Source organism: Anomaloglossus baeobatrachus, chromosome 4 (assembly GCF_048569485.1).
Source record: "Anomaloglossus baeobatrachus isolate aAnoBae1 chromosome 4, aAnoBae1.hap1, whole genome shotgun sequence".
NCBI classification, from domain to species: Eukaryota; Metazoa; Chordata; class Amphibia; order Anura; family Aromobatidae; genus Anomaloglossus; species Anomaloglossus baeobatrachus.
The window spans coordinates 115,002,357-115,027,962 of record NC_134356.1 but is presented as its reverse complement, the minus strand read 5'-3'; the positions used below and the strand labels follow the sequence as shown (position 1 = coordinate 115,027,962).

General features: G+C 52.1%; 1 protein-coding gene across 1 annotated transcript in view; it reads left to right on the top strand.

Annotated features, from left to right (window-relative positions):
* The window catches only part of LOC142302328 (uncharacterized), a 213,082-nt gene that overhangs the window by 74,879 nt on the left and 112,597 nt on the right, over positions 1 to 25,606 (top strand). Inside the window, exon 5 of the mRNA XM_075343390.1 lies at positions 8,929 to 9,066. Within this exon, the coding sequence (XP_075199505.1) occupies positions 8,929 to 9,066 (138 nt within the window). The remainder of the gene's footprint in view (positions 1 to 8,928; positions 9,067 to 25,606) is intronic.

Below are 25,606 nucleotides of genomic sequence, written 5' to 3'. Positions count from 1 at the left end.
TCCTTTCTCCTTTATGAATCTCAGTCTGTCCCCATAGTGCACAGGAGGACCAGCATCTGTGGCGCCCTGGACAAGCCAAGATGTCACAGGTACTGCAACAACACACCCTACACCCCGGTTAGGAACATCTAAGTCAGACACAAATCCTTGTTGCCTCCCTCCAGGGGCTGATGTCCACACCAGGTGGGGTGGAGCCAGGCAGTTGGCTCCTCCCACCGAGGAGTTCACAGTCCTGGAGGCGGGAAAAGAGTTCAGTTGAGTGGAGAGTGAAGGAGAACAGTTTGGAGAGTTGAGGGAGAGTGAAGTGGTAGGAGAGGAGCAGACTGACCGTGTCCGGGTACGTGGCCCGGGCACTTGAGAGCAAGGTTGGCAGATGGTGGTGACCGTCTGCAGGAGAGGCCGATTGACGCACAACCGTAAGGACCAGGGACGGGTGGTGGACCGCCGGTACCGGATCAGGGAGCGAAGAGAAGCCAGCACCATCCGGCAGGGCCTACGGACCCTGACCAGGCTTGGAGTCGCCGTTAAACCGGTCAAATCCGTCAGCGACGGGAACCTCCGGGGTTTCCCAGCAGTAAAGACCCGATTAAAGGCAACCGCTCAACCGTGAAGGGAAATACAGCTACCGCTACAGCTAGAGTTCCCAGGGCCAGCGCGTGCGGGGAAAAGGGGCTCCTCCGGCAAACATACTGCTGGGGAGCAAGTTACCGGTGGGAAGCCATCGGGGTCGAGAACATAACACCGGTGCAGGGAGAGACAGTTACCGCCAACCTACCAGGAGTGACCGTCTCAGCCGTCTGTGGGACTCGTCCATCCAGCCGTTTATTTTACCAGAGACTCCGTGTACGTTACTGGCTGAGTAAGTACCACCGTGCCGTCTGGCACTGCGCTGCCCCGCGACCCTGCACCTGGCCAAGCCCCGCAATCCACCTTACAGACAACAACTCCGGGCCCCGGGACTACAAAAAATCCCCCTTACCCACGGAGGGGAGGAAAACATCCCAGCTGCTCCCTGTCATCACTCCCGGGATCCCCGTACAGAGCAGCGGTGGTGCCCCAACCTCACCACACACCGTGGGTGGCGTCACAAACCGACATTCCAAACACCAACAAACCACCCCTTTCACTCACGGGCGAGGAGCGCCGCTCGAGTCCCTGGATCCGGCCCACCGCTCGAACCACCGAGCAACAGCAGCGCCGGACCCGAGCGTGGTGAGCGCAGCGCCCTCCCCGCCCGCGACAACTTGGCGTCACGAACAGGATCTTACTGTTCTACTGCCTGGTAGAAGTGCGCCTTGTGTCCCGCCCATCTTAGGCGCGAAAAGTTCCCCGCTCGAGCGTCTTCCCGAGCAGTGGAGGCGCGAAAGCCGAAGCTCCGCCCCTAAAGAGGAGGTGCCGGAAAGAAACCAAGGGGGCACGGATGGCGTCTGGCCGCATGTAGACCGCGGCTATAAAAGCAGGGACGCCAGGACCCTGCGGCCATCTTTTGGTTCCTGGAAGAGGCCGCCGCAGCGATGCACCGTCCAACAGGCAACACCGTAGCCCCCGCGCCCGGCATCGCGGTGTGGGTGGAGGTCCGGACCGTTCAGCTGCATAGCCGACTGCAGATCCGAGTGCAGCTCCTCTTAGAGGAGTGGGAGGCCGACATGGTGGATGTGGTGGCGGCCATACGGAGACGCGAGGCGGAGGAAGTTTCGGAAGAGCGGGTAAGCGACCCACGCCCCTGTAGCCCTATAGGGTCGGCCATCGCGGCTGAGGAGCCCGGTTTGCGCCCGCTCTCCCTGCTGCCTCCCCCGCTGCCCGTGTTGGCTACTGCTACCCCGCCACTAGGCCCGCTACCACCGCAACCGGTAGCGGTACCCTGCCAATCCGCCCAGGCGGACCGACCTGCAGCCAGGGCCCGTGACCGTCTGGAACCGCTCCCCTGGAAGGTACCAAAAGCCGAGCCCGTTCGCGGAGATATCCCAGAAGCACCCGCAGTGACCATGCCTAGGCCCAAACCGACTCCGGCAGCTTGCCCCGTGCAGAAAAAGACAGAGGTCAAGCGGGAGAGGCCCCCTGTACCCATCCCCCACGCCTCGGCTGAGGCTGCGCCGGGTCGTTGCTGTGAGGCAGCACCCCAGGCCATGACACCGCGGGACCTCCCACCCCGAACACCCGTAATAGGCAGCGTAAAGGAGGTCTCGCGGGGCCCGACCCGTGCGCAGGGGCCCGCAATAGCCCCTTACTGGGACAGGGAGCCGGCACCGTTGGGCCAAGAAATCGCAGAGAGGGAGAAGAGGAAGGCGGAGCTGGTAGCCTGCACGATAAGAGAGAAAGAGAACCTCCACAGGGCAACTTCCTGAGTGCGGGGCCCGAGGTACGAGGGGCAAGTGAGGAGGTTCGACGTCCGTAGAGGATACGGCTTCATTTTTGAACCGGGCCTGGAGGCCGAAGTTTTTATAGCCTGGAGGGACGTAAATGACCACCTGCCAGAGGATCACCCAAGCCGCAACTTGCTTCCCGGCGACCTTGTCACCTATACCCGGCACTGTGGGGAGAGGGGCTGGTTTGCCCTGGATGCTAGGCTGAGAGGAGGCCAGGAGCCTCAAGCACCAACCCAGCCCCCTCCCCCGCCAGGTGGAGTAAATCTGGAGTGATGACAGCGGTCCTCCGCTGCAAGTTGTCCCCGTTGGGACCACCAGCACCGTTGTGATGTTGTTGAAATGTGTAAGAATGTAACTGAATGATAAGAAAAAGAATCAACCGTTGTTTACCTGATTGCACTGGGATTGAACCGGCCGTTGCCGGCAACTAGTCCCCGTAGGGACCTTCTGCAACCGTTGCGTAAGGAACTGCTTACGGACAAGCCCGAGAACTTGCAGGGCAACCACAAACTTGTGGCATGTAAATAAAATGTTGGCTTGTTACCGTAACCGCCTCCGGAGAGGCTGATTTGGGAGGATGGGCCTGGAGGAAATGGATGGCCCAGGCCCGCCACTACCGTAACCGGTGGCGATCCTCCGGGGGGGTTCAGGGGTCCCCATGGACGCGGGTCCCCTGAAAGAGACCGTACCCGCTCAGGCAATTTGGTTCTGGACTGGGGCAAGGGGTGCTGCCCACTTCTTAGGGGCAGCATCAGGGCCAGGTTGTTTTGGCGGGGGGAGAGCGGAAGCCGTTACCGTTAATAAAAATGTTAGTAACGTTTAAGGAAGTGCCTCCCGTAAGGGAAGTTTTATATAATGCTTGTGTTTTATATGTTTTCTACTTTTCTACAGAATTAAGAAAATAAAAACGGTGATGGACGAGCAGCCCGTGGACGGTCTGCGTTTAACCAAGGGGGAATGTGGCGCCCTGGACAAGCCAGGACGTCACAGGTACTGCAACAACACACCCTACACCCCGGTTAGGAACATCTAAGTCAGACACAAATCCTTGTTGCCTCCCTCCAGTGGCTGATGTCCACACCAGCTGGGGTGGAGCCAGGCGGTTGGCTCCTCCCACCGAGGAGTTCACAGTCCTAGAGGCGGGAAAAGAGTTCAGTTGAGTGGAGAGTGAAGGAGAACAGTTTGGAGAGTTGAGGGAGAGTGAAGTGGTAGGAGAGGAGCAGACTGACCGTGTCCGGGTACGTGGCCCGGGCACCTGAGAGCAAGGTTGGCAGACAGTGGTGACCGTCTGCAGGAGAGGCCGATTGACGAACAACCGTAAGGACCGGGGACGGGCGGTGGCCCGCCGGTACCGGATCGGGGAGCGAAGAGAAGCCAGCACCATCCGGCAGGGTCTACGGACCCTGACCAGGCTTGGAGTCGCCGTTAAACCGGTCAAATCCGTCAGCGACGGGAACCTCCGGGGTTTCCCAGCAGTAAAGACCCGATTAAAGGCAACCGCTCAACTGTGAAGGGAAATACAGCTACCGCCACAGCTAGAGTTCCCAGGGCCAGCGCCTGTGGGCAAAAGGGGCTCCTCCGGCAAACATACCGCTGGGGAGCGGGTTACCGGTGGGAAGCCATCGGGGCCGAGAACATAACACCGGTGCAGGGAGAGACAGTTACCGCCAACCTACCAGGAGTGACCGTCGCAGCCGTCTGTGGGACTCGTCTATCCAGCCGTTTGTTTTACCAGAGACTCCGTGTACGTTACTGGCTGAGTAAGTACCACCGTGCCGTCTGGCACTGCGCTGCCTCGCGAATCTGCACCTGGCTAAGCCCCGCAATCCACCTTACAGACAACAACTCCGGGCCCCGGGACTACCAAAAATCCCCCTTACCCACGGAGGGGAGGAAAACATCTCAGCTGCTCCCTGTCATCGCTCCCGGGATCCCCGTACAGAGCAGCGGTGGTGCCCCAACCTCACCACACACCGTGGGTGGCGTCACAAACTGACATTCCAAACACCAACAAACCACCCCTTTCACTCACGGGCGAGGAGCGCCGCTCGAGTCCCTGGATCCGGCCCACCGCTCGAGCCACCGAGCAGCAGCAGCAGCGCCGGACCCGAGCGTGGTGAGCGCAGCGCCCTTCCCGCCCGCGACACATCCATAGAACCAGTGTTAACGTAGACCTTGTCACCAGTCCCCTCCTCCAGCAGGAACCCATACCCCTGGTTGTTATTCAAATGGGACACATGGCCATAAGTAAAGCGAGCTGCTACTGCGCCCCCTCCAGGCAGCGCAAGCTGCTCTCTCACCTTCCTTTCCTTCTCTTTTTCTGTCTGATGACCCCCTTGACACACTCAGGGTTGTCTTTGGATAATACCTTGGTGATAGGGCTCACGCATGCCACCAGGCAGCTCCTGGTGGCATCGGCAGCTTCGTCTCTCTCCTGGGCAGTTTTCTCTCTGGCCTACACACACAGCTTCCTCCTGAACTTGGGCGGCCTCCTTTTTGGCCTGCATAGCCTACTCCTTGGCCCGCGTGGTCTTCTCCTGCACCGGAGAGCTTCACTCCTAGCCTGCACGACACTTTCCTGGGCCCTCGCAGCTTCCTCCACTTGCCATATGCGTATCTCGTGGTCGTGGGCAATAACTACTGCACAAGCCGGCAATTTCACTTCTACAGGCTCAGGCACGCCCACGGGACTCACCGCAATCATGCGATAGAACTCCTCCTGCCAGTCCCTCAGGCCTTCGGGACGTCTGCCTGCCACCCGCTCCAGAAGTTCCTCCCAAGCTCGACAACTGCTGACCCGAGTTTTCTGTGTTAGCCAACAGGCCTCGGAATGCACTTCAGGTACGGGTCTGTTTTCCATTTCCTTCACTTTCTCTACACAGAATGGCCGCTCCTAGTCTTCTCAGGCAGGATCCCTCTTTCAGGCCACACCTGCAGGGGTGCAGCTTCTTCCGGCTGCCGCACCCATTCACTCCTGGTCCCTGCCCACTGAATTTCACTTCCCAGCAACGGGTAGGGCCTCACATCAGACCGTAGCCTCCGGGGCCGAACACCAGTCTCTGCACCTACCGAGGACCGGTCATATCTTTGCGCCACTGTGCTAAACACATGCCCACACCTCTCCTTTTGGTTTTTGCCATCTTTACTCTCTTCAGCTGCACATGGACAGCAGCACCTCCTGTACTGGCGCTCTTCCAGTGGTGTTCTGGATTACCGTGCAAGGGCTCATGTGAGTGTAACGTCCACCTGGAACCACAGTCTCAGAATGGCTGACGTGGACCGGCTCGAGGAAAGCCACCCACTAAGCAGGATCCTAAGAACCCCAAAACCCTTTAAAGGGAACCTGTCACCACTTTTTTTTGGCTATAAGCTGCGGCCACCACCAAAGGGCTCTTATATATGTGCCGCCCCCGTACCAGCAGCCTGCCACTGCTCGGGTCCGGACCTTTCGGTGGGTGGCTCGAGGGTCTCCGGACCAGGGGGGATCCCGCGGACACTCCGAATGAAAAGGGGATTTGATGGACGTATATGTACGGGCTGGGCCGTACTAGGTTCATGACGCCACCCACGGTATGTGGTGATATTGGACACCACCGCTGCAATTTCGGGGCACCCGGGGGGAGATGTTGTGCAGCAAGTTGTTAACCCCTCCATGGGCAGGGATGGTGGCCCCGGGACCCGTTGGGGGTTTTGGTGGTGCAGGGGAATGGGCGACCGAAGGGTGCTGGTGTACTCACTATTAGGAAAACACACGAGTCTCTGGTAAACCAAGCTGATGGTGGTCGGTGCCCGCAGCCAGCTGCGTTCTGGTTTCCCCACCTGGCTGGCGGTCTCTGTCATTCTCCAGCACCTGTTTTAGAATGGTGGACTGCCTGTACTTGCAACTTCAGGAGTCCGCTCCCGGCTGGATGTAGCAGACGCTGGCCCGTGGGATCTCTGAGCCCTGGCGGTGGCCTGTTATCCCCCTTGGTAGGCTGTTGCCTTCAATCGGGACTTTGGGTGAGACAGGACCTCTAGTTCTGTCCGCAATCAGTTAATTAACCAGTTCCAGTCGCTTCTGGACCTAGCTTCAGGGTCTGAGTACCCCCCCTGTGTGCTCCGGTTTCTAAGTCGGTTCCCCGGGTCGGTACCGGCGGGCCACTACGCTGTCCCGGTCCACCTCTGTTCCACCGAGCCGCCTTCCCGGCTCCTGCAGACGGAGACCGCCGTCTGCCTCCTAGCCAAAGGCACCAGGGCTCCTACCCTGGTACCTGTCAGTCTTCCTTCAGGCCTCAGACACAGGCCTGACCTCCACTCTCCTTGAACTCCACAACTAATCTGACTTTTCCCCACCCCCGGGCTGTCTAAAACCCCTAGCTGGGTGTCTTCCAACCGCCTGGTTCCGCCCCCTGGTGTGTCTATCAAGCCCTAAGGGGGTGACTAGGGTTTTAAGGTTGGCTGATGTCACCTGTGAGGGAAGGGTGTAGTGAGGCCCTATTTGTGACTACCTGGCTCGGCCAGGGCGTCACACATACAGCATTCTAACATGCTGTATATAAGAGCCCAGGCCGAAGTGAGAACATAAAAAACACTTGGTAAGTATTAATGGTCGCGCTGCAGTGGAATTGGGTCACGGAGGCGTCTCCGTTGTCTGGTGCCGGTGCCGCCTCTATCGGCCATCTTCGTCCTTTTTCTTCTGAAGCCGCGGTGAATGACATGTCCGACGTCATCCACACTCGCCGGCATTCAGGTCCTGAGCAGGGCAGATGAAAGTATTGTAGTGCGCCTGCGCAGGACCGGCGAGTGGGTATGACGTAGACGCGTCATGCACACAGGCTTCAGAAGAAGGAGGATGAAGATGGCCGAAAGAGGCGGCGCCGGCACCAATCGGCCATCTTCGTCCTCCTTCTTCTGAAGCCGCGGTGCATGACGTGTCCGACGTCATCTACACTCGCCAGCATTCAGGTCCTGAGCAGGCGCAATTTGATCTGCCCTGAGCGCCGGCGCCGGACAACGGAGACACCTCTGTGACCCAATTCCACCGCAGCGCGACCGTTAGGTAAATATTATACAGTGTTTTTTATGTAGTCAGTGGCCTGGGCTCTTATATACAGCATGTTAGAATGCTGTATATAAGAGCCCTGTGGTGGTGGCCGCTTATAGCCAAAAAAAGTGGTGACAGGTTCCTTTTAACCCCTATACAGGGTTTTGAAATTACTGCAAGGCTGAAATTCCAAGAAGAGTAGTCAACAAGCAGGGTCAAACCAGAAGATACAGAAAAGTGGCAAAATTGACAGACAAGAACGTAGTCAGGAAATCAGGCTGACGTCAAAATCGGAGATGGAAGCGAGGTTCAAAAACGGCAGGCAGGAGAGTAGAGAGGAGACAGGGGTCAAAACACAGGGATCTATGTACAGAGTAGGGCAAGAACCAGAGACAAGCAGTGAACTACAAAATTATATCTGGCAACAACCAGCAGACAGGAAGGGGAATAGAAGATTGTGGTGTCTTCCCATTGGCTGTAGCTGAATGGTGGTAACTTCAGCTGCAAGACACATGCCACCACAGACAGCCAGTGGTACTGCAGGTCCCAGGGAAACCCAGCTTAGTGGAGAGCCTGTGCCCACCAGAGGCACTGGCACAGACTCCTCTCCTATCATCAGCACCGTCCATGATGGGAATACGGCGGTGCCTGGTGACCGAAGCAGAAGTCACCAGAGCAGACTCCGGTGAGGCCATGACAGTGGGGTTGTGGCGTCAAGAAAGCCCTGTATCCAGTCAGCACCAGCTTCCTTCTCTCCGCCTTCAGACCAAATGAGACCAAATATTCAACAGGAAATGAGCACTGCTGCAGCTGTTCTCCCTTCCTGTTGATTGTTCATTTAGTTGAAAGACAGCGAGAAGGAAGCCGGTGCTGTATTCCAGAACACTACTGGAAGGACGCCTGTACGGGAAGGTGAGTATAGTCTGTTATTTTACCTGGGGAAACATGTTGAATCAGAAGGGGTTGTCCTAGTAGTAGACAACCCATTGAAGCACAAGAATTTGTTCTCCTGGTTCAGGTATAGCCTTTTGTAGCTCTCGAGCAGTCAGGTAGTTTAACAGTTATGGTGGACTAATTTTAAATAAAATCTGTTAAACCTCATGGTGGTAAACAGGCTGAGCATTAAAAGTGTCAATTTTAAAGAATGTGCAATATTTATGACATGCAGGGATGGGCACCATGGTCAGGCACATGAGTGAGGCTCTTTAGAATGGTTGTTTGTTCCCATTAAGCATACTGGCTCTCCTGGGATGGTAAGCCCAAGAGTGCCACCCCTGGTTCCTCTAAGCTTAATTCAGAGGGATTTAATGTTCTTTGTGACACATGCCCACATTTCTGGTCATTTCTGTGATTGTTTTGGTTCTGGGATACTCTATATTTATTCCAGATTATATTATAGGGCTGGTTTAATATGTAATGAGGGTTAATTTAACATGCAATGTGTCTATGAGTTGTAAAATTAACTTGTCTCTCAGGTATGTTGGCTTGTTAGTAATATGCTTTCAAAACAGGTAGATGTTTGTTTTTTCTTTTATTCAGGTATGATAGAAAGTTCCTAATATTTGACACCTATCAAACTCCAGAGAAAACGTGTCTCAGGGTTATGAATATTAATCCTCGTGCCCACGATGCTGGAATTACCCACCTTCTTCTTGTCCGTGAACGTGAGAGCACAAGGTAAAAACAATGTGCCAAAACGTGTAACTTTAACACAATTTTGAACTGATGAAGTAAGAAACATCCACAATGGTGACTGAAATAACTTGAAACTGACAAAAGTAATTTTCAATTTTCATTTATTGATTACAATCTAATGAAGTTCAGACATTTTTTTTAATTGTGGTGGCAACAGATGATAAATGTACCTTGGAGTTCACCTCTAATCTCTTTGGAAGTTCTTCTGGGCCCTTTGGTTACCATTTGTATTATTCATCTCTTCATTTTGTCATCAATGTTCTTCTTGTGGCCACATCCAGGGACATCAGGTACAGTCCCATAGACCTCAATCTCCTGAATAATATGTGCAACTCTAATAACAGGAAAATCGAGCTGTTTTTAGATTTCTTATAACCTTTACCATCAACATGTTTGTCTATTATTTTCTTTCTAATGATGTTCACAAAGCTGTGCCACACACAGTATGATGTCCCCACAACCCAGCAACATAGTATGATGTCCCCCATACACAGTATGATGTCCCCACAACCCAGCAACATAGTATGATGTCCCTCACACACAGTATGATGACCCCACAGCTCTCCACACCGTATAATAGATCTCACAGCCCACCACACACATTATGATGTTCATCATACCCCCATACACAATATGATCTTTCCCATACCTCTCACACATAGCCTCCCCTCACAGCCTCCCCCAGACAGTCTAATGGCCCACCATGCCCCTCAAAGATGGTATGACAGTTCTCCCAGTCCTCCCAACACATAGTATGAGCATCCTCAAATTCCCCCCATATGGTATGATGGTCCTCCCAGTGCTCCACAGATGGCATGACAGGCCTCACAGCTCCCAACACATGGTATGATGGTCCTCACAGCACCCCACACATGGCATGACAGTCCTCACAGCGCCCTACATAAGGTATGATAGTTATCACAGGCCCGCTATAAACAGTATAATCCCCCACGGATACACACACTGTTCCCTACAGAGTACGATGGCCACCACAGCCCCTCACTTATGGTATGATAGCTCTCACAGGTGACAGGTGACCAAGTATAGCATCAGCATTATCTATTATCCCACGGTTTGGAGGGTCATCGGCAACATAATGCGATACCAACCGTCCACCACACAGCGTTTACGTAGTCGCCAGAACAGCTCTCAAACCAAAGTAAAAGAGGGGAAATTGCTAAGAAACAGTTTCTAGTGCCTAATTACTGTAATAAACATCAAATCAAGTCCCGACCTCCAAAAAAAACCACTTTAGCATATGTTCACACGTTTCGTTTTTTACATTTTTCCTTCTTTTACGATTAGAAAGGGCTGTAACTTATACATTATATTGGTGTCTATCTCCCACCTCCTTTTTTGGGACATATTTGACAGCACTTTAAAAGGTCAGCTACAATGTGCCTGTTGGGATGTTGACCTTGCCCTCCTCGTCCTCCACCAGCACCACCGGCTCCAGTGGCCCTCTACTCAAATGTAGGAAGGCCCATTGGCTGTCCTCAAATCTCAGACTTCTTAGGGCTCTCAGGTGGGCCCTGTAACATACATTGGGGACGGATGGCAGTCATTTGTAGTTTTCTGCGTCCCCTATATCATTAGTGTGAACGTTGGAATATGTACTCCAAAACACTTTACAGTGCTATTGCCAATGTGGCCATTTGGGAGTTGGCCTTGCCCTCCTCCTCCTCCTCCTCCACCAACACCACTGGCTAAAGTGGCCCTCTATCCAAATGATTCAGTAATGTATGTTTTATGGACAAATAAACGCCATGCTGGGACATCGAAGCTGATGTCATTGATGATGATTGCATCTGACCAAAAGCAGGTTGGGAGCAGGAGGCATCATTGCCTGCTTCCTCGACCGCAGTTTGTGAAGCATGCAGTGAGTCGCCCACCACAGCGCTGCAGCGGTCGCCTGCGGGTCTCTGCGGGGACTTCTCTGTAGAGACCCTTCTGGCAACAGGTATGTCAGGTTCACTTTCATAGGAGTCGTGACGCCACTCTCGGGTTTGCGGTCAGGGTGATGGGGGACCGTCACTGCAGTTTAACGAGCGTCTGGGGCTGATAGTGTCTGCAGTCTGGTGGTATGGCCTACCGAGAGTGAGGCTGGCCCCAGGGGCTCGGGTATATGTGTGTGGAACTACAGATCGCGGAATACGTCAGTCACAGTCCAGAAAGTCTTTTAACTTGTTTACTCACTTTTAGTTGGTTGGTGAGATACCCGGGCGATGCTGAGATTATACCAGTTGGAACCAGGAATTCCTGCATGCTGTTCTGAGGGTAGCTATTGACTTGTCTTCCTTGCACTTGTTTCGGATAACTCCTGACTTGCAGTATCGTGGGATTCTTCCAGGGAAAATTGCTACTGCCTCTCCTTTCCTTTCTGGCCCATTTGCCGGCAGCGTGGACCAGGTGAGATGGCTTCTGGCCCTATCTCCTTATGGGTCCCCCTGTTGCTGCTGAAGCTCGAGCTCTGTATCTTTGGTGAGGAACCTCTAGTCCCCTCACCGGCAGGTTTAGCAGATCAGTAAATCGATGTCTGGCTCTAGGGACCTGTGCACTGTGCGTGTCCAATCACCAGCAATCCCCGTACTCGACTGACTCTCTTTAGGTGTCTTTCAGGCTGACTTCCTGGTCACTGTACTCCCCCGCTAACAGCTACCACACCTGCAGGGTCTGACTAGCGTGGCTGCATGTCTGCTTCTCCCACCAACTTCTGTACACTCTGCTCACAGACTGTCTGGCGCCTCCTCCTTTCGTCACAGCCTCTGCAACCTAGCTTCCAGGCCCTCCACCACACCCCGTGCTGAGAATTGAAAGCTAACCTCTTTCAGAGGCTACCCAAACGTCCCCTCTAATGGTGTGGGAGACCTGGTTGCCATGTGTCTGTGTGTACACACCTCATTATGGCCTCTGGAATTACCTGGAAGCACTGTCCCAGCATGGGTGCAGTACTCAGTGGTGCCTGACAAGGTCAGGGGCGCCACATTCCCCCTTAGTTATCATCAGCATGTCCTCGGGCTGCAAAGACAAGAAAGTTTTAATTACAACTTTTCCCACACAGGGGTGTTATTTACATTTAAAGATACCAGGTACCATTCCAGCACTACCCACCACCCACAATTCCTGGTCCCACCTAGAAACTCCCAGGAGGCAGCTTACCTTTGGTGACCAGGTCTGGGCCAGCTCTATCCCAGACCTTTCCTCCTATCTTCCTCTCCTGAGGAGGGTGGTGTAGGGTTGGCCCCGTAAACAGGCATTCCAGCTTCTGTGTGTAGACCCCATAAACAGGCGTGCTCCCTGGTGGTGCAGAGCCAGGCCCCATAAACAGGTGTGCTCTGAGGTTGGTACCACTGAGGTAACTTTTTACACTGCGAGAGTTTGTGGTTATAGCCAGTTCATAACCTGTGGTCCATTTTTAAAGTGCATGTAACCAGGTGCTAAAGAAATAAATTATCAAACAGTTCGCGCAATAGTCCTTGCGGGTACATTTTCTTTAAACGTTGCTTAACTTTAAAACAGGTTAAGCATTACATTTTATACTGACATTTTAAATGGAGTTTCTTCTAAACTGTACTTTCTCTATACCGTAATGGGGGTTGACCAAAGTTGCTGCGGGTTGATCTACGCAGTTGTGACGCCCTGGACCCCAGGGGTCACAGGTAACAACACCTACCACATTACACACACACCCCCATCCCCTGTGAGGACACACTCATCACCCGAAAGGAACACCTGATGCCTCCCTCAGGGCAGTAGGGCACACCAGGTGGGCGGAGTCAGGCGGAAATACACGCCCACCGAGGAGACTACTGTCCTGAGGCAGGAAATATAAACAGAACAGTTTAGAACAGTGTAGAGTGTGACAGTGACAGAAGGTGTAGAGGAGCAGAACTCTCAGGGACCCGGGTTGGAGCCTGGGATCCCCGTACCGTCAGGCAGGCAGACGGTGGTGGCCGTCTGCAGGAGTACCGGTACAGCAACTGACGAAACCGTAGGGACCGGGCCTGGGTTGGAGCCCGCCGGTCTTGTACCGGGGAGTCATCCGTGTACCGGAGCACCAGAAACCGGGTACTCAGACCCCATCCTAGCTTAGAAGCCACTGAGTTTATGCAAATTGACTGATTGCTGGCTGGACCTCACGGGTTCATCCACACCCAAAGTCCCGAAAGAAGGCAAAAGCACACTGATTCCGGGTGAGTGCCACTGCCAAGGGCCAAACACCCGACGGGCCAGCGCCTGCGGGCAACCGAGGGCTCCTCTGGCAGCTCAATGCCAGGGAGCGGGCTACCAGGGAACCGAAAAACCACAACAAGAGGTGCAAGGGAAAGGGGCCACCATCAACCTCACAGGGGACATCAGCAGCCGGCTGCGGGACCCAACCATACACGAACTTTGGTTTACCAGTGACTCTGAGTGTGAATTAATCGTGAGTACACCAGTGCCATCCGGGCACGACACTGCACCGCAGCATGGCACCCTGCACCCCGACAACATCAGCGCTCCAGTCCCCCACCGGGCCCCGGGACACACCACCCCTACCCACGGAGGGGCTAACATCTAGGCTGCGGCCGCAACACTGATCCCGGACGAGCCCGCCTCCACTCCAGCCGCAGCGCTGGTGCATCCCGTCACCATGACCCGTGGGTGGCGTCACGACCCGTTAGACGACCGCGCGGCTCTCCCCGGCTGCGCGCCTCGTCCCACCTCACCACCACCCCACTGCCTCCCCTTAACAGAGCGACGTGGCCCCCGGTCCGGAGGCGCTCGTGCCACCGACAACCAGAGCCCGGACCTCGAGCGGCTCAGCCCGAGCAGTAGTAGAGAAGCGGCCGGGCCCCTCTCAGGGCGGTACACATCACGTTATCACTTTGCTGTCATCTGTCTGAGGTTGTGTCCTCCCACCCGGTGTATGTGTCTCAATATGAATGATGGGTGTACTGGGTGCTGATACCAGTGCATGGTCTTCTGATTCAGCTTCACTTGACTCTTCAATGTTTTGAATAGGTTCCTCTTGTTTTCTAGCTTCTTCTCTGGGTTGAGGGAAGGTAATCACAGGAATCACCATAGCTCCATTGTATTGAGGCCAACTTGCAGGAAAATCTCCAAGCACAGTATGGCTCGACTTCTCTCTTGGTTCTTCGACTGGTGAAGAGTTGGGGATTTCCTCAGGGATTCTTAGCTTATTCAGGGCATCTCTTAAGGTGGTCTCTGGAAAACACAGCTGTTGTCTTTCCTCCATCTTTGTTGATGAGGCATGTCTTCTCACGGCTAGGTGTTAACGGTAACATGGTGTAGAGTACTGCTTCCCAGTGATTATCGAGTTTGTGATTTCTTCTCTTTCTCTTGAGAACCACTTCTCCAGGCATCAAAGGAACAACAGGGGCATTTTGATTGTAGGTTTTTTCTTGTCTCTCCCACTGCTGAGTCAAGTTTCGCTTCACACACTCTTGTACTCTCTTGTACTGGGCCTGGCTGGTGGAATCTTAATCAGCATCTTGTAGAGAGTCTTCAGGGATCTCAATTCCCATTTCCAGATCCACTGGCAGTCTTCCAGGTCTGGCCCTCATCAGGTATGCCGGTGTGCAGTTTGTGGAACTCACAGGGATATTGTTATACATGTCCACCAGGTCAGGCAGCTTCTCCGGCCACAGGCATCTTTCTTCCAGTGGTAGAGTTTTCAGGAGGTCAAGAATAATGTGATTCATCTTCTCGCACATGCCATTGGTCTGAGGTTGGTACGGTGTTGTACAGATCTTCTTGCAGCCATAAAGGTTACAAAACTCCCGGAACACCTCAGCTTCAAAGGCCAAGCCCTGGTCAGTGAGCACTTGGTCTGGATAGCTATGTGGTCTACAGAAATGGGCTTGGAAAGCTCTGGCTGCAGTCTGACCTGTCAAATCCTTGACTGGTACCACCACCAGGATCCTGGAGTAATGATCAACCATAGTGAGAGCATAGTTGTAGCCCTGTCTGCTGGGTGCCAACTTTACATGGTCCAGGGCCACTATTTCCAGGGGTCGTTTGGTTTCGATCTGCTGGAGCGGTGCTCTCTGACTGTGATGGTCTTTTCTTCTGAGATTGCATGGATTACAGTTTCTACACCACTTCTCCAGGGCAGATCTCATGCCCACCCAGTAGAATCTTTCTTTAAGTAGTGCTTCCAGTTTCTTCCAACTAAAGTGGCCTGTGCCATTGTGATAGGCTTCCAGCACCATTCGTGTATCCTTCTGTGGTACAATCACCTGCCACACATTCTCATGCGTCTTCAGGTCAATGATGCTCCTGTAGAGTTTGTCTTGGTAGATGAATAATCGACCCCTCTCTCTCCACAAGTGCTGTGCTTCAGGTGTGGCTTCTGAGTCAAGGCTGGTGCCAAGTTGAGTGATCAGCTTCTTCATCAATCTGACCACTGGATCATTTTCCTGAGTCTCCTTCCAGTTGTAGTGAGGTAGCGGATTTAGGACCACTTCTTGGTGGCTGGTATGTGACTGCTGACACTGTTTGGCTCCATGGCGATGAAATTCTAGCAGCTCAATCTCTTCAAGGCCATCTACATCTTCACCTTTGTTGGCTAAGTGAGGCATCCTTGACAGAGAATCTGTGTTGCCATTCTTGCGACCGGCTCGATACTTGACAGTAAAATCATAGTTGGCTAGCCGGGCTACCCAACGTTGCTCCATGGCACCCAATTTAGCAGTGTCCAAGTGGGTTAGGGGGTTGTTGTCCGTGAAGACGGTGAATTTGGTGGCTGCCACGTAGTGCTTGAATCGCTCTGTGATAGCCCAGACCATGGCCAGGAACTCCAACTTGAATGAGCTGTAGTTTTCTGGGTTTCTTTCAGTAGGCCTGAGCTTCCTGCTGGCGTAAGCGATCACACGTTCCTTGCCTTTCTGTACCTGTGAAAGCACTGCTCCCAGCCCCACATTACTGGCATCTGTGTACAGCACAAATGGTAGACTGTAATCAGGGTAGGCTAGAATCTCTTCACCCGTCAAGGCCCCTTTCATTTGTCTGAAGGAGTGTTCTTCTGCTTCTCCCCAGTGAAATGGTGGGCCGGAGGTCTTTCCCTTCTTTGCTTGGCCTACCAGGAGCTCTTGCAAAGGCGCCACCATCTTCGTATAGCCCTTGATGAACCTTCTGTAGTAGCCTACCAAGCCAAGGAACTTACGTACCTCCCGGACGGTAGTGGGTGTGGGTCACTCCTGAATGACTGTGACCTTCTCTGGGTCTGGTGCTACTCCCTCTGCACTGACCACATGACCTAAGTATTGGACCTTCGGATTTAGTAAATGGCACTTAGATGGTTTCAGCTTCATCCCATATTGAGATAGCGCTTCAAAGACTTCAGCCAGGTGTTTCAGGTGGTCCTCATAGGTCTTGGAGTACACAATGACGTCATCCAGGTGGAGCAGGACGGTCTCAAAGTTGAGGTGTCTCAGGCAGCACTCCATAAGCCTCTGGAAGGTCCCGGGGGCATTGCAAAGTCCAAATGGCATGCTCTTGAACTCACAAAGGCTCATGGGGGTGGTGAAGGCCGTCTTCTCCCGATCTTCCTCTGCTACAGAACTTGCCAGTAGCCACTAGTGAGATCTAGGATAGAAAAGTAATTAGAAGCTTTTAAGGCAGCGAGGGATTCCTCTATTCGTGGCAAAGGTTAGGCATCCTTGTGTGTTATCTGATTTATTTGTCTGTAGTCTACACACATCCTCATTGTGCCATCCTTCTTTTTCACCAGGACCAGGGGAGCTGCCCAAGGGCTGCAACTGTCCCTAATGACTCCTGCCTCTTTCATGTCCTTCAGCATGTCTTTTGTGCGCTGGTAATGGGCTGGTGGTATAGGCCTATGTCTTTCCTTAATGGGAGGATGACTGCCTGTGGGTATGTGATGTAGCACCCCTTTGATCCTACCAAAGTCTAGTGGGTTCTTACTAAAGACCTGCTCATATTCCTGCATGACCCAGTGAACCCCGTGTTTCTGGTAGGTCAGTGTAGAGTCAGTCCCCACATGGAGTTTTTGGGACCAGTCCTCTAGCTGCTTTTGGGAGGTCCCGTCCTCTTTTGAGTCAGCTTGTGTCAGGGGACCTACAGGTGTTAAAGCGTCATTTGGGCAAGTAAACAGTTTGGCTATGGTAGCGTATCTTGGTAGTCTAGCTTCCTCCTCCCCACAATTCAGCACTCGTACAGGTACTCGTCCCTTGTGTACGTCAACTACCCCTCTGGCTGTCAGAATCGTGGGTCAGTGTTCTGAATGAGTGGGCTCTAATACAGCTTGTTAATCCCGTCCGCTGAGACCTACCGCTGCTCTACACCACATCATCATTTCACTCCATGGGGGTATCACAATGGGGTTAGCATCCATCACCCGTACACTACCAATTTCACTGCCAATCTGGTTTACTTGTTGCTTCCTCAGAATGACTCGCATCTCTTTGACCCGTTTAAAGGACAGGCCTTTGTATAGTGGCCTGCCTCCTGGCAACGGTGGCAGATGGGTTGTCCAGACGAGTCATAGCGATCACTGCTCCTCCCTCGGGATGTGGGACCTCTTCTCCCCCGCATCCAGGGGACGTCCTCTAGGCTGTCAGCTAGTAGGATCCTATGAGGGGCTTTGGGTTCTGGTGGAAGTTGCATCGCTTTCAGGATCTGGGCGACATCCTTGCTGAGATGTTGCACCTGGGAGGACAGAATGTTGTGCCACCAGCTGAGGTGGTGGGTCCTTTTGCAGATACCAGGGCCTGCGAGGAGGATTCTTCTCCGACAGTCGGGGTGCTGGTAGGCCATACTGGTTGGACAGCGGGGGATTGAAGTGCTTTCACGGCCCTGTCTTTCAGAATGGCAAAGTCCACATCACTGTGTTCTAGGGACCACAGCCTCATCTGTTTCCTGTCCTCAGGGGAGTGCAGGCCCTGCAAGAACTGTTCTGTCATCATCCAGTTTCCCTCCTGTTCACCGACAGGGTCTACGAGCTTGAGAGCCCACAGGGCGGCTTGCAGCCTGAGGGCATAGTCTCTTAGACTATCTTGGGGCTTCTGGCGGCAGTTGTAGAAGCCCATTCTCAGCTCTGCCTCTGTACGGTTTTCACAGGCAGCTTTCAATTTGGCAAAAATGACTTCTACAGAGCTCTGGTCACCACTGGTCCAGGCCTCAGCCTCTAATTCTGCTGCTCCAGTCAATTGCCCCAGCACCACGGTGGCCCTCTGCTTACCGATCATTGCGTACATGTCCAGCAGGGTGCTGATTTTTCTTCCTGAACCCGGTTAGGGTGTCTGCTTTGCCAGCATATTGGGGCAGCCAGGTCGCCCCGGGGAAGTTCGGTAAGGAGATCGGCATAATCGGGCAGACTTCGGCCGGCGCAGCTGCAACCGCCGCACTGGAACTAGGCGCTGCTGCGTTCACCGCACCGGGGTCTGGCATCGCTTGTGCTGTGTCACCCTGGCTGGGGACATTAGCACTCACGGCGTCCATCTTCCTTCCTTCACTCTGTCACAGCACTCCGGGGATTCTAGGGCAGCCACACCTCTTCGTGGGCGGTTACTTCTTATTGCGCGGGCTGCTGTTGTTTCTTTGGCGCGCTTTCTGCGGTGGCAATATGGTGGCGTTTCAAACTTTTCAGTTGGACCTCCAAGGCGCACGGTCACCTATCTTAACAGGTCTAGTCCTTATCCTGTTCTTATATGTTTTATGGACAAATAAACGCCTTGCTGGGACATCGAAGCTGATGTCATTGATGAGGATTGCATCTGACCAAAAGCAGGTTGGGAGCAGGAGGCATCATCGCCTGCTTCCTCGACCGCAGTTTGTGAAGCATGCAGTGAGTCGCTCACCACAGCGCTGCAGCGGTAGCCTGCGGGATACTGCGGGGACTTCTCTGTAGAGACCCTTCTGGCAACAGGTATGTCAGGTTCACTTTCATAGGAGTCGTGACGCCACTCTCGGTTTTGCGGTCAGGGTGATGGGGGAATGCCACTGCAGTTTAACGAGCATCTGGGGCTGATGGTGTCTGCAGTCTGGTGGTATGGCCTCCCGAGAGTGAGGCTGGCCCCAGGGGCTCGGGTATATGTGTGTGGAACCACAGGTCACGGAATAACTCAGTCGCAGTCCAGAAAGTCTTTTAACTTGTTTACTCACTTTTAGTTGGTTGGTGAGATACCCGGGCGATGCTGAGATTATACCAGTTGGAACCAGGAATTCCTGCAGGCCGTTCTGAGGGTAGCTATTAACTCACCTTCCTTGCACTTCTTTTGTTTCGGATAACCCCTGACTTGCAGTATCGTGGGATTCATCCAGGGAAAGTTGCTACTGCCTCTCCTTCCCTTCCTGGCCCGTTTGCCGGCAGCGTGGACCAGGTGAGATGGCTTCTAGCCCTATCTCCTTATGGGTCCCCCTGTTGCTGCTGACGCTCAAGCTCTGTATCTTTGGTGAGGAACCTCTAGTCCCCTCACCAGCAGGTTTAGCAGATCAGTAAATCGATGTCTGGCACTAGGGACCTGTCCCCTGTGCGTGTCCAATCACCAGCAATCCCTGTACTCGACTGCCTCTCTTTAAGTGTCTTCAGGCTGACATCCTGGTCACTGTACTCCACCGCTAACAGCTACCACACCTGCAGGGTCTGACTAGCGTGGCTGCATGTCTGCTTCTTCCACCAACTTCTGTACACTCTGCTCACAGACTGTCTGGCTCCTCCTCCTTTCCTCACAGCCTCTGCAACCTAGCTTCCAGGCCCTCCACTCTACCCCTTGCTGAGAATTGAAAGCTAACCTCTTTCAGAGGCTACCCAAGGGTCCCCTCTAATGGTGTGGGAGACCTGGTTGCTATGTGTCTGTGTGTACACACCTCATTATGGCCTTTGCAATTACCTGGAAGCACTGTCCCAGTATGGGTGCAGTACTCAGTGGTGCCTGACCAGGTCAGGGGCGCCACAGCAGCACCGTGGAAGTGGCAGTTATTTCACTCTGGAACTCTGGCTTTATTCCACTAGCTAAGACCGAAGATTTAAAAAAAATCAGTTTCCCCAGGGGGGAATGGTTCAAACACCATGTAGCACAGCATCAGAAGGTACTCCCAATACCTCTAAACAGCTTTTTTTTTTTTTTTTTTTTTTTAAATTGCTAGGATAAGCAACAGAAGGTACTCCCAACAGCTTTTTTTTAAAAAAAATGGTTGGATAAGCAACATGGCATAACATGCTAAAGAGTTTAATAAATTCAGTTTCCCCAGGAGATATAGGTTCAGACACCATGGAGCACAGCATCAGAGGGTACTCCCAACAGCTCCCAACAGCTTTTTTAAGAAATTGGTAGCATAAGCAACAGGGCATAACATGCCAAGGAGTTTAATAAATTCAGTTTCCCCAGGGGATAATGGTTCAGACACCATGAAGCACAGCATCAGAAGGTACTCCCTACAGCTTTTTTTAAAAAAATTGGTAGGATAAGCAACAGAGCATAACATGCCAAGGAGTTTAATAAATTCAGTTTCCCTAAGGGATAATGGTTCAGACGCCATGGAGCACAGCATCATAAGGTACTCCCAACAGCTTCTGTGACACCCTGGGTAAGCCAGGGGTCACAGGTCATTGCACCACCACACCCTACACCCCAGTTAGGCACATCAAAGCTAACCAAAAATCCTTGTTGCCTTCCTCCAGGGGCTGATGTTCAAACCAGGGGGTGGGCCAGGCGGTTGGCTCCGCCCACCGAGGAGGACACAGCTCTGGAGGCGGGAGAAACCAGGCAGTCCAGTGAGGGACATGAAGCAGTCAGCTCAGGGAAGAGCTTGAGTAAACAGCTAAGTGAAAGTGAAGTAGAAGTGGAAGTGGTAAAAGAGGAGTAGGAGAAACTGAAGGAAGGTGAAAGGTGACAGAAAAGAAAGCCTGAAGAGTGTCCAGCTGTGTGCAGGACAGGGTCAGCAAGGTCAGCAACGGCGGTGACTGTCTGGAGGGGGACCGTTTGGAAGTTCCTGGAAGGACCGCGGACGGGTAGTGGCCCGGCGGTCTGGAGCAGTGTACCAAAGGACAGTCAGCACCAGGGCAGGGGCCTCTCGGACCCTGGCAAGGCTAGGAGTCGCCATAATTTGCCGAATCCGTCAGTGAAGGGGACGTAGATCCCCCAACAACCAAGTCCCGATTGAAGGCAACAGCCCAACCATTGTAGGAGAAACACCGCCACCGCCAAGGCACCAATTTCTCAGGGCCAGCGCCTGCGGGCAAAGAGTAGAGCTCCTCCGGTCCAGCTTGAAGCCGGGGAGCGGGTTACCGGTGGGAACCCATCGCTACCAACACAGAAACAAAGGTGCAAGGAAAAGGGACATCACCGTCACCTACTGGGAGAGCAAGTGCAGCCGTCCGTGGGAACCGTCTTTCCAGCCGTGTGGTTTACCGTAAAACTGTGTCAACGTCTCAGGCTGAGTGAGTACCACAGTGCCGCAAGTGCCCCTGCGTCCCTGCGCCCACCAGGCCCTGCATCTCCCATCTCATCACCGGGCCCCGGGATCACCAACCCCTACCCACGGAGGGGCAACACAACACCTGGCTGCTCCGCATCACCATCCCCGGGATCCCCATATTGAGCAGCGGTGGTGAAATCACCACAACCGTGGGTGGCGTCACGGACAATAAACTATCCCCACACCCAACAACCCCCTTTCACTCACGGGCGAGGAGTGCCGCTCGAGAAACCCCCGGGATCCGGCCCACAGCTCGAGCCACCACTGAGCAGCAACCGCCGGACCCGAGCAGAAGGGGTGAGCGTAGTGTGCTGACACCCTCCTCCCCGCCCGCGACACTTCCAACAGCTTTTTTTTAAAAAAATGGTAGGATAAGCAACAGGGTATAACATGCCAAAGAATTTAATAAATTCAGTTTCCCCAGGTAACCATCCTGGTTACTGCCCTCTTCCTGGTGTATGTCTTTCTCCCGTTATATATGTCCCATCCTGGGGGCCTCCTGATATATACTGTATATACGAGATATATATATATATATATATATATATATATATATATATACATAAATATATATATATAGATATATATATATATGTATATATATATATATATATATATATATATATATATATATATATTCCCTCCTGGTGCATATTTCCTCCTCCTGGCATATATGTCCCATCTTGAGGGCCTCCTGGCATATCTGTGTGCTGCAAAAAGAAGAAAAAAACAAAACATTTTACTCACCCTCCTTCACACTCCCACGTCACACGGCATCCTCTCTGAGCAGTGAGCTGTGATGCATTTCAGCTGGATGCACGCCCTCCACTGCGCATCTAACTGAAGTAAGGCAGGGGCTGCGGCTGGCGGGTGGGCTCTCTCGGGCTGGGGTCAGTGGGATGGCCCCCCACAAGGCTGGGGTCGGCGGGCAGGCCACCCCACCACCCCTGGTGATTGTATTCAGCTCACAGTGCTTATTTGTCCCCGCCGGCTGCCGTGTCCTTGCCACCTCGGCCACTGTTAGTTGCAGGAGTTTAGTGAGGTTGCAGACTGATGACCTGATCACCCTGCTGCATGGCTGTGCGATGACACATTGGCGCCCTGCTCTGCTCCACTAAACCTACCTCCACTCCAGCACATGGCTAATTTGCATGCTCCACCCCTTCACATGCAAATTAGTCATGTATAGTAGCCAAAGCAACACTGTCGGGCCTCTCTGCTGCGGCTGTGAGGGAGGCCCGGCCTGCCGGGGGCTTAATAAAGCTAAGTAATTATCCCGGGCCCGGCCGGGCCCCCCTTTTACACCGGGCCCCATACACCAGTCATGGTTTTTATGCACTGATGGCAGCCCTGTCGGTGGATGTCAGTTGTCATATACAGCTGTCATATGTGGAAATTTCACTTGTGAGGGAGGGCAATCCACATGATTCTTAAGCGGGCTTTACACGCTACGACATCGCTAATGCGGAGTCGTTGGGGTCACGGAATTCGTGACGCACATCCGGCCGCATTAGCAATGCCGTTGCGTGTGACACCGATAAGCGATTTTGCATCGTTGCAAAAACGTGCAAAATCGCTAATCGGCGACACGGGGGTCCATTCTCAAATCTCGTTACTGCAGCAGTAACGAGTTTGTTCCTCGTTCCTGCGGCAGCACACATCGCTGCGTGTGACGCCGCAGGAACGAGGAAGCTCCCCTTACCTGCCTCCCGGCTGCTATGCGGAAGGAAGGAGGTGGGCGGGATGTTACGTCCCGCTCATCTCCGCCCCTCCGCTGCTATTGGGCGGCGGTTCAGTGACGTTTCAGTGACGTCACTGTGACGCCGCACGGACCGCCCCCTTAGAAAGGAGGCGGTTCGCCGGTCACAGCGACGTCGCCGGACAGGTAAGTATGTGTGACGGCTGTGGGCGATGTTGTGCGGCACGGGCAGCGATATGCCCGTGTCGCGCAACAGATGGGGGCAGGTAACCACACTAGCGATATCGGGACCGATATCGCAGTGTGTAAAGTAGCCTTTAGTGCTGTTAAAAAGCATCATTGAGGAATATTGCCTCTGGACAACCGCTGTTAAAAGCTGTATTGGCTGTCGTTCTGTTATAATTTTCATGGATTTTTTAAGCCAAAATCATGAGTGGATTCAATAAAGAGAAGATGAATGCATATTTCCATTATATTTGTTTCTGCAATTATGACCCACTCTTAGTTTTGTCTAAAAGAAAAACACTGATCGAATACTAAATTGTAAATGAGGACATACTATATGTTTCATTGGCTTGCTTGCAGGATAACACAAGCAGTATAACGGTGAGGTAGAGAGGGATAAAAACCACATTGTAAAATGGATATACAGCACATCCATCTTTGAAATTGAGTGTGTATTCACCTCTTAAAATATACCTTAATCCATTGACTTTTTATCCAACTATTAGACAAAATGTTTTTATATAGTTAAAGCCCTACCATGATGCTAACTCAAATCATATTATATAATGTTCAACTGTATGTTTAATGTATGGATTTTAAAAGACTAATCTTTATGCTGTGCTATTTGATCCATTTAGACATGAGATTGATAAATATTACTGAATATATTACATATCAAAGAATGAGACATATTCCAAACTCCATTATTCTATAACTCCCACATCCTACCAGTGTAATTATGTTACAGTGATTTCACATCATTCGTCATAAACAAGAGGAAGGAATCTGAGTAAAAATCTCTCTTTCAAAAACCACAAATAGAAGGCATTGAAGACCACAGGTCATTTAACTGTTCTTGACTGCAACCTACAACTTATGATAGTTTTTAATGGAGACTGTCATAAATGTAGTCATAATTGTGCAGATCAGGGACTGGGGGGCCATGGATCTGTGCCTCCACCCCTCACTGTGAACCTTTAATTGAAGTACGTTATCTGATGGAGAGCAGAGTAGTGTGTAAGCACAATAATTAACAGGCTGTGATTGTGGAAGGATTGTATACATCCTAATTACTAAAAGGAGGTGTGAATCAATGAATTCTGCTTTGAAGGCAGACAGAATAGTGCTGTGTCAGAATGCCTTCCCTGACTACGGAAGAACAACATTTTTCATTCCACATCTACAGTTATGACCGAAAGTGTTGGCACCCTTGAAACTGTTCCAAAAAATGAACTATTTCCCCCAGAAAATTATTGCAATTACACATGATTTGTTATACACGTGTTTATTTGCTATGTATTAGATCAACATAAAATAAACAAATAAAAAGGCAAATTGGACATTACACAAAAACCACCAATGTCCTATTGGGTACTGATCTCTGCTCTGACCACGTTATTCAAAGACACCAGAAATGCAGTCAGGCACCTTTTACAGGCTGTGACCATACTAGTTCAGACTTTTCCCATCCATTTCAACCTTTTCCTCAGTCACCACAGGTCACCGTTGGGTCCAACATAAAATGATTCTGGTTTCACATAGACTTACATTGGGCGTTGAATATTCGCGAATAGTCGAATATCGGTGACGTATTCACCGGATACTCGGTGAAGCGAATATTAGGGTATTCGATCATCCCTATACATTATTCTTTAACTCCCTTACATGACTTGAACCTGCAATTGCTTATACTATACTGTATATCAAAATACCACAATATTGCAGTATACAGTAAAAACCTCAGTCTCCCATGGAGCTCATTCTTTAATCGAGCTTTAGATGAGAACCGAAACGATAGAGACGGGGGTCTTTTGAAGAAACCACCTGTTACAGTACCCAATCAGTTTGAGACAGATGGCAGCTATATAATACAACCTGTAAATGCCAAAGGTTCAGCCTAATCTACTGATTAGGATACACAACACACTGTGTCCTTAAATAACGCGTTTCTGCGTTTGCCTTTGTTTCGCCAAAATGCGCATTGGGACCTGGTGCCATTCCAACAGCAGATGTCCATGGGTATGTAATTTTCAATACATGCTATTTTCTGCCTTTTTATTTATGCATTGTCTCTTTACTTGGTCAGAGAACCATCAGTATATGTGTGCCGCCCCAGCAGCAGATCGAACCGCTTAGATCCATGGGCAATGTCCG